The 17,404-nt window shown below is 47.5% G+C and overlaps 1 protein-coding gene across 1 annotated transcript in view; it reads right to left on the bottom strand.

Annotated features, from left to right (window-relative positions):
- cd109 (CD109 molecule) overlaps nucleotides 1–17,404 on the bottom strand; it is a gene marked incomplete at both ends in the record, with an annotated part of 69,664 nt that overhangs the window by 21,327 nt on the left and 30,933 nt on the right. The window contains 11 exons of the mRNA XM_079572072.1: nucleotides 3,993–4,169; nucleotides 5,444–5,582; nucleotides 5,672–5,878; nucleotides 7,770–7,883; nucleotides 8,577–8,697; nucleotides 8,775–8,892; nucleotides 11,793–12,308; nucleotides 12,383–12,797; nucleotides 13,143–13,217; nucleotides 13,275–13,424; nucleotides 15,414–15,590. Coding sequence (XP_079428198.1) covers nucleotides 3,993–4,169; nucleotides 5,444–5,582; nucleotides 5,672–5,878; nucleotides 7,770–7,883; nucleotides 8,577–8,697; nucleotides 8,775–8,892; nucleotides 11,793–12,308; nucleotides 12,383–12,797; nucleotides 13,143–13,217; nucleotides 13,275–13,424; nucleotides 15,414–15,590 — 2,209 coding nt within the window. The remainder of the gene's footprint in view (nucleotides 1–3,992; nucleotides 4,170–5,443; nucleotides 5,583–5,671; nucleotides 5,879–7,769; nucleotides 7,884–8,576; nucleotides 8,698–8,774; nucleotides 8,893–11,792; nucleotides 12,309–12,382; nucleotides 12,798–13,142; nucleotides 13,218–13,274; nucleotides 13,425–15,413; nucleotides 15,591–17,404) is intronic.

The raw sequence follows: 17,404 nt of genomic DNA, 5'->3' as shown, positions 1-17,404 counted from the left end.
CGACTGACTACTACAATGGCATCTGTTCATTCATACAAATTTTACTTTTGCATGGCGACTATATTAGCATTAATGTGTTTACTCACATACGGCACTGGGCCATACAACATACGCAACGTTACTATAAGGAGACAGAAGACTGAACTCAAACAGGACTTAACTAACATTGCAAAAAATGCACCCTGGCATGGCAAACCTAAAGGTCATAACATGAGACCAATTAAGACAACTACTCTCGAATCATTGTCTGATCAAATGACTCAACGACTCTCTCTTCTGTTTCAGACAACTCACAGCGAGACAGTCACAAAGACTCTGCACACCAATGAGAGGCGTATGAAGAGGGAGTTAGAACAGGCCCATATCCCAGTTAACCATATTGATTTCCAGTGCCTATTTTACGTACTTGTGGTGAATGCCTCTCAATCATTTTATGTACATAATGTTACGTTTTATCGCATAACACGTAATCGAGTTAGTGTTACTTCTCACTACAAATCAACTATAAACGAAGGGGTAAGAGCAATGGCCACAATCCTAAATGAATTCAAAGAATTGGCTACTGTTGAATACTGCAACAAATTCTGGGAAAAATTAACCCCATTGTTTGTTCAACTTGATGTAGAAAGTTTCAATACTTTTAAACCCATGACATTGGAGGGAAGAGAAACTTTAAGCCCTGTAGTTTGTATGAGATCAGTGCCCTTTCTCCCCATCAAATTCTACTTGGGTACTTCTTCTAAATGCTTACAAGCTCCTTCAAGTGATTTCATTCAGAATTTCACACCATTCCCGAGTATAGAATACCTGATTTGGAATTGTGACAAATACTTATACAGTTTCCTGCCAATAGGATGGCAAGGGACCTGCTCACCCTTTTGGCTAACTAAACCAGGCTCCCTACAAACAAATACTAATAATATCAAGGAGAGAGACGATAAGAGTGACAACAAAACTAATAATACCCCAAACGCACAGGAATCAACTTCTATCGGTGACACAACGAAAGAAAAGGTTTCACCCGGGCTTAATGGCAAAACTTCGTTTGAAGAGTTTGTTGACAACCCGGACGAAATAACTTTTCAGTCAACAAACTTGGAACTCGAAGAAAGCACAAACCACCCGTTCTATTCTAACGAGTGGTATAAAGACATGGAAAGCAAGGTTAGAAGATTAACAAAATCCTCTTGTTATGCGTGTTCCATGTTGCCAAGATCCACTGAAATTACATTTCCTTACATCGCTCTCCCCGTCACTGGAGGACCAGGAGGGATATCTGGAACACCCACTATATGCATATTAGTGTTTCAATATATCCTACAACAAAACCCTCTGTTAAAGTCCCACAAGAGTATATTAGTCGTATTAAATGAAGTCCTAATAACCCTTGTCGATGTGGTTGTACAAGAAAACCAATCGCAGCTAAAGGACCAAATTTTGAAGTACTCCCTGTATTCAAATATTACCATCGTTAATAAAGATAATACTAGGGTTATAAACACTCACACTGTAACCCTAAGTATGCCTGGAGACTATCCCTCCATAAATACTTGTCATAGCTTTTATAAAAAACACCTTCTGCGCCTTCCAACTGAACTAAACATACCTCCAGTACAAGTTTCAGCTTCAATGAATACTTCAGCTATTTTTGATATCTGTATTAACTCAAGTCTCTCTGACACAGATTCATTAGCATTAAATATGGGCAACCTGAAACACAGGCAATGTAGACAAATCAAGATTTTGAGTGGTAATTTATCCAACTTGGCCACCACCGGTTTATCACAAACACCTAATTTTTATTGGTGTTGTGGGAAAAATATATGGGTGACCCTCCCACGGAAATGGGCAGGCTTGTGTGGAGTTTGTACGATGAATGACCTTACATATATTGTGCAACCAATTGGCTCCTTACGTCCCACTAACGAACGTCCCTCAGGTTCCCATATCAACAAACGTAGTGTATCACAATATTTTGGAAGCTATGTCCACTTAGTGGGTACAAACCCTAAGTCGCTAAAAGACAAATTTGATGCATTACCCGACGAATTCCGGCCTTTTACTTCTACTCAAATGTTCTTTAAAACATGGTTTGCCAGCACTAGCCTGCAATATGATAATCATTATCTGATTGCTCTAACAAGACATGATCTCGTAAAATTATCCAATGAAACAATACGGGGATTTCAGGCTGTACAATCAGACCTGTCTGCCCTCAAACGTTTCGTGAGCAATAACCGATTGGCTTTAGATTATCTAACGGCCGAGATAGGAGGCGTTTGTGCTCTGGTGGGAGGTGACAGTTGTTGTACTTATTTTCCCTCCTTAGAAGAAGGCAATGATAATTTAACCTTGGCAATAAAAAATCTGCAAACACTTAATCAGGAAATTGTACAGACACACTTAGACGCCCAAGAAGGCGGGTGGTCAGTACCATGGATAGACAGTATTGTGGATTTTTTCCAAAATCATTCTATTTTTGGATGGTTTCTCGGGCTGTTGGCTCCCCTCTTCATAATCCTCTTGGTGGCAGGGGTACTAATTTGTTGTTGCCTGCCTATAATTAGAACTTTTGTAGTAAAGTCTATCTCCTCTTCCTTCACATAACCCACGTACCACGTACCATGACAATATATGCCGCCCCTCCAACTGTACCTAATGCCGAACCAACAGCCACCGATGCTGCCTCTACTTCCAGTTTCTCTACATCCTCCAGTGAACCCAATCCATACCCGGGAGGTCATCCATACCATAATCGCATGGATACCCTGGATGACTTCTAGGAGAGGCCTGGGGACGGAGCAGTAGGTGTGGCCATACGGGACTGGAAACGGTACGACAAAGCCAGCAGCAGCACACAGGGGAGCGACAAAAGAGAGGCACATGACACGAACCAGAAAAATTAAACTTCAGACAGACATAACGCGGACGAGAATTGTCGGCAAGGACCAGGATCCAGGATGAACGTGGAAAAGACATGACTCAAATGGAATAAGGCTTATAAGGAATGCCTTTCTACATAACCAAGAACAGTATCAATCGAATGTTATAAAAATAATTCTATGATACGCTATTTATTCATCTCAATTTTTGTTGCAGATCAAGTCTGTGGATATTACTGCTGATGGACGAGGACCAGCAATAGATAAAACAAATTGGAAAAATGTCGCCAACACATTACGCTTGGTCAAGAAACAACAAAATGTTAACCTAAATGTACTAGTATCCGCTTATCCTCCTCTTGTCAGTAGTAATACCATTTAGACTTCTATCTTTGTAGCATAATCAACCCGAATATACGTCGGGGAAGTTTTAAAGAAAAAGGGGGGATTGAAATCATAATTTTAATGTTACTATGTTCAATTATATCATAAATAAATAAGCATGCCAGCGTGTTGAGTTAAGAGTGTGCAACGTGTATTATGCCTACGTTAGTGGAAATTACTGGTAAACCTACAGGACAAGGAATGTGTTTTTCTAATCTATACTTGGCTGTACATACACCGTGACAGTGACGGATGCGTGGATTCACAGACAGACGGTCTGTCTCAACGAACCCCACCGAGAATAGCTGCTTTTACTTGGAATTTAGGCCGGCCAATCATGTTTTAGGATCCGCCCTGCACATACCTAATTTGCATAATAGGATATAAACCCCATGTCTATGTTTGTTCTTTGTGAAAACTTGTTCTATGCTTTTCGCCCAGTAAATATTCGATCCACGCCATTTGTCTCAGATTGTTCCTTCACATCTCATGATTTCAAGACCTGACCCCTCGAAGACCCCTCAAAGACCCGCCCCCTCAAAGACCCGACCCCTCGAAGACCCGCCCCCTCGAAGACCCGCCCCCTCGAAGAGACAGTGGATTATTTATGGATGAACATGAGTCAGATACTTTTTATTTCACATGGATTTGACATGAGTGAAGAAAACGTCCTGGATTATTCCCTTTTTGTCCAGGACAAGAAGCTGCCGGTCATTTAATACCGACCTTCTATCATCAGTTCCCGGGCTCTCCTGATGGTGGCGCTGTCGGTCTCTCCCACAGAGCGCAGATACTCCAGGACGTAAACCATCGGAGCGAAGCGGATCATGTTCTGCTCCCCACAGCCATAAGGTCTCTGGATCAGGGAGTCCAGGTCCGAAATGGCGGCTCCCAGGACGTCCCCTGGAGAAACAGGAACAGGAACAGGGTTTGGAAGAGACTGGAAGAGTTTGGAAGAGATTGGAAGAGTTTGGAAGAGATTGGAAGAGTTTGGAAGAGATTGGAAGAGACTGGAAGAGACTGGAAGAGTTTGGAAGAGACTGGAAGAGACTGGAAGAGATTGGAAGAGATTGGAAGAGATTGGAAGAGACTGGAAGAGACTGGAAGAGACTGGAAGAGACTGGAAGAGTTTGGAAGAGATTGGAAGAGATTGGAAGAGACTGGAAGAGACTGGAAGAGATTGGAAGAGACTGGAAGAGACTGGAAGAGTTTGGAAGAGACTGGAAGAGATTGGAAGAGTTTGGAAGAGACTGGAAGAGACTGGAAGAGATTGGAAGAGATTGGAAGAGATTGGAAGAGATAGGAAGAGTTTTGAAGAGATTGGAAGAGACTGGAAGAGACTGGAAGAGATTGGAAGAGATTGGAAGAGACTGGAAGAGACTGGAAGAGTTTGGAAGAGACTGGAAGAGATTGGAAGAGATTGGAAGAGACTGGAAGAGACTGGAAGAGACTGGAAGAGATTGGAAGAGATTGGAAGAGATAGGAAGAGTTTTGAAGAGATTGGAAGAGACTGGAAGAGATTGGAAGAGATAGGAAGAGTTTTGAAGAGATTGGAAGAGACTGGAAGAGATTGGAAGAGATTGGAAGAGATTGGAAGAGACTGGAAGAGATTGGAAGAGATTGGAAGAGTTTGGAAGAGACTGGAAGAGATTGGAAGAGTTTGGAAGAGACTGGAAGAGACTGGAAGAGACTGGAAGAGATTGGAAGAGTTTGGAAGAGACTGGAAGAGATTGAAAGAGATTGAAAGAGATTGGAAGAGATTGAAAGAGTTTGAAAGAGATTGAAAGAGACTGGAAGAGACTGGAAGAGATTGGAAGAGACTGGAAGAGATTGGAAGAGACTGAAAGAGACTGAAAGAGACTGAAAGAGATTGGAAGAGATTGAAGGAGTCTGTTTTCTGATTGGATAATTCTCCTGAGACACACCATCTTAAGGACGATCACAGGTGCAATAAAACCAGTTCATTCCAAAACCAGATCCAAAATCCCTCTGATCAAATCTTTGGAATTGACATGTCACAGAATAAAACCACACATTTAAACCTGGAATCATCTATTTTTTTTGGATACACAGCTGAAAATATCTGGACTGCAATGTCAGTGATCTACAGCAGAAGGTCCAAACTGATCAATGTGAATGTTTTTCTTCAGATTTGGAGGTAGATGTGAAGGACTGACCCACAGAGCTGACCCAGACCTCGCAGCTGTCCGGGACCACGTTCGGAGGGAAGGTGTAGGAGATCTGCTCCTCGGCTTCAGCCTCTTCCTGCAGAACCAGGAGCCGCGACTCGGTGAAGCTCTGAGGACGACCTTCAGCCTGGAACAGCACGGAGTCACTGAAGAGTCACTGAAACTCAAACTCGAAGCATTTCCTCGTGGATCAGACTCAAAATTCCCCCGTGGTACCTTGACGTGGACGGTCCTCTTGATGTGGTCCGCGGCCCCCGGAGCTCGGGCCCTCACCGACAGCAGGACGTCCCCCACGGAGAGCACCCGCACTGGGACCAGCACCGTGACGACCTGCATGTGTCCGACCTTTACCGTCCGCACCTCGTCCCCCACGGAGCCGCTGAGGAACTCCAGATCGAAGGACTTCTCCACCTTCACCTCCGCCTGAGGAGACACGACAGATTATAGGATACGATACCTGAGCGATACCGATACCTGAGCGATACCAATACCTGAGCGATACCGATACCTGAGCGATACCAATACCTGAGCGATACCGATACCTGAGCGATACCTGGGGAAGAACCATAGACCCTTTAATTGTTTGTAAACATTCCGGGCTTAGCTGGAGGCGGGAAGCTACAGTCCTATCTATTTCCATTGTAGCTGTTGTCATAGTAACGATAAACAAATATCTAACTGTTGTTGGAAATATCAGATAAACCTTGGCTGTATCCGAATGTCCACGGTATCCCCTATATAGTGACTATATAGTGGTCACGCCATTTTGTAGGGGTGTCCAAATGTCCAGAGAGAAAAAAGTAGTTCACTCGAAATTTCCCACAATGCATCTGGAAAAGTAGTGAGCATCGATGGTCACTACACGGGTCAATATAGACCACAATGCACTGGGAGAGAAGAGCCTGACAGAGACAGGTCTTTGAACTAAACACGGCTGAAGTAAATCAGCTGTTTCAGTCGTGTGTTTGTGTTTCTCATGAATAAACAACCTAAATATAAACGGTTACGGTGAAAAGATGCTAACATTAGCGGCTAACCTTTAGCTTGCGCTGTTAAATGACCGACAGCTTCCTCTCGAATAATCCAAGACATTCATGTCAAATCCATGTGAAGTAAAAGCGTATCTGACTCGTATTTATCCATAAATATTCCACTGTCTATGAGTTTGTTTTTTATCGCAGAAATACTTTATTCCCGGAGTTTATTGAACTTTTATCAGATGTTGTCACTCAATCTGCCGGTGTTCGGACCGACTCTCGGCGTCTCTGAGCTCACGCTGGGGTGATTTATTTTTTATTTTTTGTGATGACAGTAACGCCTGTAAAAGTGCCAAAACAGTCGTTCTGGTTCATAAAATAAACGTTTGTAACAATAAATAAATTCAGATTAAAAAAATTAAAAAAACAACGTCACGCAGCGCGGCGAAAGTAGTGGCTTGTGTCCGAATCGCCAACAGAATCAGTCACTATATAGTGACTATATAGTGCGGGACTGCGGGTCTATGTAGTGAATGAGGGGTTAGGGACTAGGGTGGACATGTCGTTCCTCTTGTTCTTGCACCTTAAGCCACAACAGGACCACATTTTTAGTTGTAGTTTACTCTTATAATCGTTAGTTTTAGTTTAATCTTATTTCTCTTGATCACTTCCTGCCTCCAGCTGATGTCACTGATGATGTCAGCAGTTAAAGGGTCTATAGAGGGAAATATCATGTGTTTGAGCTGAAATAACCAAGCCTCTTCCTTTAACGCTGCACCATGAGAAGAACATCAGTAACTCCCAAAGGTCTGAGGAGACGCCAACACCATCAGGCACTCTGATTCGCCTGCACTGAAAACGAACCCAAAGCTGTGAAATGGACCTGAATGTTGACCTACATGAGTTCCTCTCCTCAGTGACCTTTGCTCGGATTCAAAAGGATGACGTTTCGAGTGTGTTTAATCTGACACAGAGACGACTGGTCTGAGCTCTTTTGTCTCGTCTTTGTCCTGATTTTCTCTCACAGCGGAGTAAAGGAGGACACGAGGCGACGCCCGGCTCAGGTTCAGCGGCGTCACAAAGAAACGCAGATTAATATCACTGCAGGTGAGTGAGGGGCGGGGCCACGGCGTCCAGGGGCCACACCCTCAGACCAGTGTTCACTCCGATGATGACTCTGATATCACTGAAGGCTTTTTAATATCGAGTCTTTTCATATTATCGCCCATGAAATCTGAATAATGGACAGAGCCAGGATCACGGTTATTCTGTGACACTTCCTGGTTTTTGAAATTACAAAACTCAACAAAGTTTAGGAATTAGACTCTGAGCTTCACCTGGACGTCAGAGGGAAGGTAGTTGTACAGGAAGATCTCCAGCAGCAGCTCCTCTCCTCGGACGACGAGCGGCGGCAGATTCAGAGACAGGAAGAAGCTCTGCCTCACCGTGAGCTGCAGAGTCAGAGAGATTATTCAGGGATTATTCAGGGTTTATTCAGGGATTATTCAGGGATTATTCAGGGATTATTCAGGGATTATTCAGTGATGATTCAGTGATGTTTCAGTGATGATTCTGTGATGATTCAGTGATTATTCGGTGATGATTCAGTGATGTTTCAGTGATGATTCAGTGATGATTGAGTGATTATTCGGTGATTATTGAGTGATTATTCGGTGATTATTGAGTGATTATTCAGTGATTATTCAGTGATTATTCTGTGATTATTCTGTGATGATTCAGTGATTATTGAGTGATTATTCAGTGATTATTCGGTGATTATTCGGTGATTATTCGGTGATTATTCGGTGATTATTCAGTGATTATTCGGTGATGATTCTGTGATTATTCAGTGATGATTCTGTGATTATTCGGTGATGATTCTGTGATTATTCGGTGATTATTCAGTGATGATTCTGTGATTATTCGGTGATGATTCTGTGATTATTCGGTGATTATTCGGTGATTATTCAGTGATTATTCGGTGATTATTCGGTGATTATTCAGTGATTATTCGGTGATTATTCGGTGATAATTCAGTGATTATTCAGGGATTATTCTGTGATGATTCTGTGATGATTCTGTGATGATTCAGGGATTATTCAGTGATTATTGTGATTATTGTGCTGATGTGGTGGACGTCTGACCTCGGCGGGCGGCGCGTCCATGAAGCCGATGCCGAGCGTGGGGGACATGACGAAGGCGGAGGCGACCCACGTGGTCATGCTGTCCGGGGTGAGAGCCGACACCTCCGCCACAGTGTTCTCTCTGAAACACCGAGGAACAAGCGTGAGAACCAGGGAGAAGGTCACGCCTCATCCAGGAGCTGCTCAGGCCCGTGTTACCCGGTCAGGAGGTCCATCCACAGCCAGGTCTCGGGGAAGTGAGTCCGGGTCCGGCTCTGGACCGGAGGTGGTTCGGCTTTGGTCGGTCTCATCATGTCCACGGCGTCGAACTCCCAAACTGTTCAGAGACGACACATTTAGCATCAACATCTCACAGGATCAGCGTCTCCAGGTTTAGCAGCAGAAACTGACCCAACAGAAACTGACCCAACAGAAACTGACCCAACAGAAACTGACTCAACAGAAACTGACCCAACAGAAACTGACCCAACAGAAACTGACTCAACAGAAACTGACCCAACAGAAACCGACCCAACAGAAACCGACCCAACAGAAACCGACCCAACAGAAACAGACCCAACAACAGAAACTGACCCAACAGAAACTGACCCAACAGAAACTGACCCAACAGAAACTGACTCAACAGAAACTGACTCAACAGAAACTGACCCAACAGAAACTGACCCAACAGAAACCGACCCAACAGAAACTGACCCAACAGAAACTGACCCAACAGAAACTGACCCAACAACAGAAACTGACCCAACAGAAACTGACCCAACAGAAACTGACCCAACAACAGAAACTGACCCAACAGAAACTGACCCAACAGAAACTGACCCAACAGAAACTGACTCAACAGAAACTGACCCAACAGAAACTGACCCAACAGAAACTGACCCAACAGAAACTGACCCAACAGAAACTGACCCAACAGAAACTGACCCAACAGAAACTGACTCAACAGAAACTGACCCAACAGAAACCGACCCAACAGAAACCGACCCAACAGAAACTGACCCAACAGAAACTGACCCAACAGAAACTGACCCAACAGAAACTGACCCAACAGAAACTGACCCAACAGAAACTGACCCAACAGAAACTGACCCAACAGAAACTGACTCAACAGAAACTGACCCAACAGAAACTGACCCAACAGAAACTGACCCAACAGAAACTGACCCAACAGAAACTGACCCAACAGAAACTGACCCAACAGAAACCGACCCAACAGAAACCGACCCAACAGAAACTGACCCAACAGAAACAGACCCAACAACAGAAACCGACCCAACAGAAACTGACCCAACAGAAACTGACCCAACAGAAACTGACCCAACAGAAACTGACCCAACAGAAACTGACCCAACAGAAACCGACCCAACAGAAACTGACCCAACAGAAACTGACCCAACAGAAACTGACCCAAAAGAAACTGACCCAACAGCCGAACATTTCAAAACCTCGAGCCACAGAAACATCACCAGCCTCAGATCACGGGAGGCAAATGGACCTCACACTGACCTGCTCCACAGAGAGACCGGATTGATCCTCACACCCACTCATGAAGAACTGGACACACCCCCTTTGTAGAACATCTGTGTGAACTCTGTGTGAGCTCTGCGCCTCGTGGTCAAAGGCTGATGATGTTTGTGTTGGAGCCTCTGTCGTTCATCCTGATCTCCTGATATTGCTCCTGTTTTTAGGTTTTCTTCATGCATTGTGAAGAAACATTGTAAATAATCGCGTAGGCAACGTCAGGCCCGGGGGCCAAATCCAGCCCTCCACACAGAACCTCTGGCCCCACGAGCCGATTTTGAGAAATATTTTTATGCAAATATGAGAAAAAAATCTAAAAATGTGAGAAATAGTGTCTGTGTTTGAACAGTTTCCTGGCAGAGCACCATTCACTCACTCACTCACTCACTCACTCACTCACTCACTGACTCACTCACTCACTCACTCACTCACTCACTCACTCACTCACTCACTCACTCACTCACTCACTCACTCACTCACTCACTCACTCACTCACTCTCTCTCTCTCTCTCTCTCACTCACTCACTCACTCACTCACTCACTCACTCACTCACTCACTCACTCACTCACTCACTCACTCACTCACTCACTCACTCACTCACTCACTCACTCACTCACTCACTCACTCACTCACTCACTCACTCACTCACTCACTCACTCACTCACTCTCTCTCTCTCTCTCTCTCACTCACTCACTCACTCACTCACTCACTCACTCACTCACTCACTCACTCACTCACTCACTCACTCACTCACTCACTCACTCACTCACTCACTCACTCACTCACTCACTCACTCACTCACTCACATGTCAGACATGATTCTCAACTTGTGGGGCGGGACCAGAAAGTGGATTATGGAACCATTTCCTGTGGTTTCATTGGAAACTGCATGAAATCAGTTCAAATCTTTGTTATTGGTCTTTTTTTAGACGATATAAGACAGTCTAGTGTTTAGTTTGCGTTACAGCTCGTCACTCTCGGGTAATGGTTTTCCCAAAGCCTCACGCTTTAGAACCACCATGTAAACTTTGGCCTTTGCATAAAAGTTCTTTAGGATAAATGGTTCGGCCCTCGGTGTTTTGGCCATGATTAAAGTTGATTAAACGAGCTGATCCTGGCGTTCTTTCCTCAGACTTCTGATTTCTCCTCCTGATCATCAGAGTTTTACAGTTTAGGAGGAAGTGGAAGTTTTCTTTATAAATCTGAAACCAGGAGGACGACGCTTCATGGCTGTAGTTAACCCCGCCTGAAGCTTTACCCAAATCTACAGTAAAAGCTTCTTTAACCTCTTAACTCCCGCCTGAACCGAGAGCATTTTCTCCAGTTCAGCTTTACCCAAATCCTGTAGGCCAGTGTAACGCCTCATTTGAAAGCTAAGATCTACAAAACTAAAGTGATCTTTTCCCTCACGTCATCAGATTTTTTTATCACTTTTTTTGTTGGGCAGTCGACTCATTTTTGTCAAATGTTCATGACTTTTTTGTCACTTTTTCGTCAATTTTTTCTAATTTTTTTTCCATTTTTGTCATTTTTTGTCTCTTTCTCTTTTTTTCCCCTCACTTTTTTCACATTTTCATCCTTGTTTTCGTCTCAGTTTTGTTGCTTTTGTTCAGGGATGTGGGGAGGACCAGGTGTGTTCAGGCTCACCTGGGGGTCCGTGATCAGGGCGAGGTGTCAGGGGTGTGGGGAGGACCAGGTGTGTTCAGGGGGTCAGGGATGAGGTGACCAGGTGTGTTCAGGGGGTCAGGGATGTGGGGAGGACCAGGTGTGTTCAGGGGGTCAGGGATGAGGTGAGGACCAGGTGTGTTCAGGGGGTCAGGGATGTGGGGAGGACCAGGTGTGTTCAGGGGGTCAGGGATGAGGGGAGGACCAGGTGTGTTCAGAGGGTCAGGGATGAGGTGAGGACCAGGTGTGTTCAGGGGGTCAGGGATGAGGGGACCAGGTGTGTTCAGGGGGTCAGGGATGAGGTGACCAGGTGTGTTCAGGGGGTCAGGGATGTGGGGAGGACCAGGTGTGTTCAGGGGGTCAGGGATGAGGGGACCAGGTGTGTTCAGGGGGTCAGGGATGAGGTGACCAGGTGTGTTCAGGGGGTCAGGGATGTGGGGAGGACCAGGTGTGTTCAGGGGGTCAGGGATGAGGTGAGGACCAGGTGTGTTCAGGGGGTCAGGGATGTGGGGAGGACCAGGTGTGTTCAGACTCACCTGGGGGTCTGTGATCAGGGCGAGGGGTCAGGGATGAGGTGAGGACCAGGTGTGTTCAGGGGGTCAGGGATGAGGTGAGGACCAGGTGTGTTCAGGGGGTCAGGGATGAGGTGAGGACCAGGTGTGATCAGGGGGTCAGGGATGAGGGGAGGACCAGGTGTGATCAGGGGGTCAGGGATGAGGGGAGGACCAGGTGTGTTCAGGGGGTCAGGGATGAGGTGAGGACCAGGTGTGTTCAGGGGGTCAGGGATGAGGTGAGGACCAGGTGTGATCAGGGGGTCAGGGATGAGGGGAGGACCAGGTGTGTTCAGGGGGTCAGGGATGAGGTGAGGACCAGGTGTGTTCAGGGGGTCAGGGATGAGGTGAGGACCAGGTGTGATCAGGGGGTCAGGGATGAGGGGAGGACCAGGTGTGTTCAGGGGGTCAGGGATGAGGTCAGGACCAGGTGTGTTCAGGGGGTCAGGGATGTGGGGAGGACCAGGTGTGTTCAGGCTCACCTGGGGGTCCGTGTTACAGGGGGTCAGGGATGTGGGGAGCACCAGGTGTGTTCAGGGGGTCAGGGATGAGGGGAGGACCAGGTGTGTTCAGGGGGTCAGGGATGAGGGGAGGACCAGGTGTGTTCAGGGGGTCAGGGATGAGGGGAGGACCAGGTGTGTTCAGACTCACCTGGGGGTCCGTGATCAGGGCGAGGGGTCAGGGATGAGCACCAGGTGTGTTCAGGCTCACCTGGGGGTTTGCTCGTCTGGTGATATGAGGCGTCCGTCATGACCCGGAGTCCGCTCTCCTGAAACAGCACAGTTAAAACACGCTCCACGGCACGAAAACACGAACCCGTGACTGACCGTGAACAGAGTGTAGGGATCTCCCATCGCCGCCGCGCCCCTGAACTCGTCCAGTTTCCCCGTCTCCGTCATCACCTGAACGCAGCGCCGGGTTAAAGAGGGAGGGACGTTTTTCTAACTGACGAGTCTCACCTGGCGCTTGGTGATGTCGTTGTGGGCGGAGTCTCTGGACGCCTTGTCGACCACGAGGATCCCGACCAGCGAGTGCGGCTCCGTCACCGACACCGTCAGGGCGGCGTCTTCGTGAGGCTTCAGGACGAGGGAGCTCCAGGTGAGAGAGACCTGAGGGAGACGAGGAGAGACCAGCCTCAGTTCCCACAGGGACACTCGGACACTCAGACACTCGGATACTCGGGTACCAGATTCCAGACACCGACCGATACTGATCCATAACAACCGATCCCACAAACCGACCAACAGGTTGTGTTCAGAGCTGGGTCCTCATGTTTCCTCATGTTTCCTGATCTTTATTTGACAGTGACCGACATCACCCTCATGTTTCTGAACATCGTCTCCACTCTTGGATGCCTCAATGAGGAAATAATGAGACCATGTTTCATATGGTCCCTCCAGCGGGTCCTGCGTCCACGAGGCCTCCTCCCAATAGGACATGCCTGGAACACCTCCCGTGGGAGGTAAGGCCGTGGGAACCCAGGGTGCTGAGGGCACTACAGCCCCCCCTGGCAGATCATTTACACATCACAGTCAATATTACATACATAAGAAGTTTGTCTCTCAGCACCCCTTAGCCAAAATATCCACGGCCCTGGAGGGAGGCGACTGGGAGGTATCCGGAACAGATGCCCGAGCCACCTCAGCTGCTCCTTTCGACATTAAGGAGCAGCGACTCTACTCCGAGCTCCTCTCGGGTAACTGAGCTCCTCACCGCCACTGCCCTGAGAAGGAAACTCATTTCGGCCGCTTGTATCTGCGATCTCGTCCTTTCGGTCCAATGGCCGCTGGCTGCTCTGCTTTATGACCACGACCCTGGGGGCCGCCATTGCTGTAGTGCCTCCATATCGCCACTAGGCCCCCATTGAAAAGCCTTGGAGTTTAGACGCCTTAAAAACAACTTTAACCCCTGGTTTAGACGAGGCTGATCTTCCACCTGAGATAACGCTGGGTTAGTCACAATTAAAGAAACCAGGCTGGTTTTCGTAAGAAGAATTTTTGAAATCTGGTACTTAATGAGGCTCGGACTGTTAGCATTGGAGCAGCGCGAGCTACATGTCACACAAGGGCCGAGTCTACGGTGAAGATCCCGCCCTTATGCCCTTTTTAGGAACATGCTTCGTCAGAGCTGGGGGGGAGGAGTCTGTAAATCCACCATGAATTCCCCCTCGACCGCGGTCATTATGGTAAATGGGGAGGAGTGAGCAGAAGACGTCCATTATTTTTACAGTCTATGGTTTGGTCACTACCCAGATCACATGATCACAGGTGAGGGCGGGGTCGACTCAGCTCCCTCTTCACCACAACAGTCCGACTCAGCGACCGCATCACTGCTGACGCCGCCCCGATCCGTCTGTCCATCTCACACTCAGAACAAGACCCCGAGATACTGGAACTCCTCCACCTGAGGCAACACCTCACTTTAAAGGAAATGGCCAGCGTTTTTCCATACTGAGATATGTTCTTACCTTAGCTTTGACGAGTTCTTTAGGACCTGTCTGATTTTCTAAGTGGATAAAAGGGGGAACTATATTGTAAGGCGTAATAATACCAGGATTAGTTCGAAATCCGGGCAGTAATCTTCACTTTACTGTGCGGATGCCAAACTACTCCTGGTATTATTACGCCTTACAATATAGTCCCCCCTTTTATCCGCTTAGAAAATCCACATTGTTTAATTTTGTGTAATTATACTTTGTAGTGGAACACTTCACGTAACCATATTTAAATAGGGAAACGTGGAAGAGCTTGGTAGCTTCTATCTTGACCTGTTTTGGAGCTATAGAGGAGAGAGGGAGAGGCTAAATGCTAACGCCGTCTGCGCTGTGTTTACGTGACTGAAGATCAGACAGGTCCTAAAGAACTCGTCACAGCTCAGGTAAGAACATATCTCAGTGTGGAAAAACGCTGGCCTGTTCCTTTAAAATACCAACACCGTGTGATACGAGAAACCAACGATACCGGCACATCATATCTTCATCTGAATCGTAAAGGCGTCCACGCATGGAGACAAATATTCAGAGTGATGAGCTCAATGTCGGTCAGGTCATTTCCAAATCATGATCAGGAACAGTGTTTATCTAAAGCAGCATTCCTCACATGGTTCCTGATGTCGGCCTGGACCTGCAGCTGGATCCGGTCCACGACGAGCTCCCCCTGAGGCAGAACCACAAACACCAGCACGGACGCCACCGGACTCCAGGCTGAGTCCAGGTTCAGGAGCAGGTCTTCAGCAGAGGAGGCGCCCGACAGGACCAGCTCCCCCCGGGACTTCACCTGGACCACAGAGAGATGAGACTAAGACTTCACCTGGACCACAGAGAGACTGGACTAAGACTTCACCTGGACCACAGAGAGACGAGACTAAGACTTCACCTGGACCACAGAGAGACGAGACTAAGACTTCACCTGGACCACAGAGAGACGGGACTAAGACTTCACCTGGACCACAGAGAGACGAGACTAAGACTTCACCTGGACCACAGAGAGACGAGACTAAGACTTCACCTGGACCACAGAGAGACGAGACTAAGACTTCACCTGGACCACAGAGAGACGGGACTAAGACTTCACCTGGACCACAGAGAGACGGGACTAAGACTTCACCTGGACCACAGAGAGACGAGACTAAGACTTCACCTGGACCACAGAGAGACGGGACTAAGACTTCACCTGGACCACAGAGAGACGAGACTAAGACTTCACCTGGACCACAGAGAGACGAGACTAAGACTTCACCTGGACCACAGAGAGACGAGACTAAGACTTCACCTGGACCACAGAGAGACGAGACTAAGACTTCACCTGGACCACAGAGAGACGGGACTAAGACTTCACCTGGACCACAGAGAGACGAGACTAAGACTTCACCTGGACCACAGAGAGATGGGTCTAAGACTTCACCTGGACCACAGAGAGATGGGACTAAGACTTCACCTGGACCACAGAGAGACGAGACTAAGACTTCACCTGGACCACAGAGAGACGAGACTAAGACTTCACCTGGACCACAGAGAGACGGGACTAAGACTTCACCTGGACCACAGAGAGACTGATCTAAGACTTCACCTGGACCACAGAGAGACGGGACTAAGACTTCACCTGGACCACAGAGAGACGGGACTAAGACTTCACCTGGACCACAGAGAGATGGGACTAAGACTTCACCTGGACCACAGAGAGACTGGACTAAGACTTCACCTGGACCACAGAGAGACGGGACTAAGACTTCACCTGGACCACAGAGAGACGGGACTAAGACTTCACCTGGACCACAGAGAGACTGGACTAAGACTTCACCTGGACCACAGAGAGACGAGACTAAGACTTCACCTGGACCACAGAGAGACGGGACTAAGACTTCACCTGGACCACAGAGAGACGGGACTAAGACTTCACCTGGACCACAGAGAGACGAGACTAAGACTTCACCTGGACCACAGAGAGACGAGACTAAGACTTCACCTGGACCACAGAGAGACGGGACTAAGACTTCACCTGGACCACAGAGAGACGGGACTAAGACTTCACCTGGACCACAGAGAGACTGGACTAAGACTTCACCTGGACCACAGAGAGACGAGACTAAGACTTCACCTGGACCACAGAGAGACGAGACTAAGACTTCACCTGGACCACAGAGAGACGAGACTAAGACTTCACCTGGACCACAGAGAGACGGGACTAAGACTTCACCTGGACCACAGAGAGACGAGACTAAGACTTCACCTGGACCACAGAGAGACTGGACTAAGACTTCACCTGGACCACAGAGAGACTGGACTAAGACTTCACCTGGACCACAGAGAGACGAGACTAAGACTTCACCTGGACCACAGAGAGACGAGACTACGACTTCACCTGGACCACAGAGAGATGGGTCTAAGACTTCACCTGGACCACAGAGAGACGGGACTAAGACTTCACCTGGACCACAGAGAGACTGATCTAAGACTTCACCTGGACCACAGAGAGACGGGACTAAGACTTCACCTGGACCACAGAGAGACGGGACTAAGACTTCACCTGGACCACAGAGAGATGGGACTAAGACTTCACCTGGACCACAGAGAGACTGGACTAAGACTTCA

The sequence above is a fragment of the Gobius niger genome, assembly GCF_951799975.1.
Source record: "Gobius niger genome assembly, chromosome: 15".
Classification (NCBI taxonomy): domain Eukaryota; kingdom Metazoa; phylum Chordata; class Actinopteri; order Gobiiformes; family Gobiidae; genus Gobius; species Gobius niger.
Note: the sequence above shows the minus strand (reverse complement) of the source record. Positions and strands in the feature narration are given on the sequence as shown.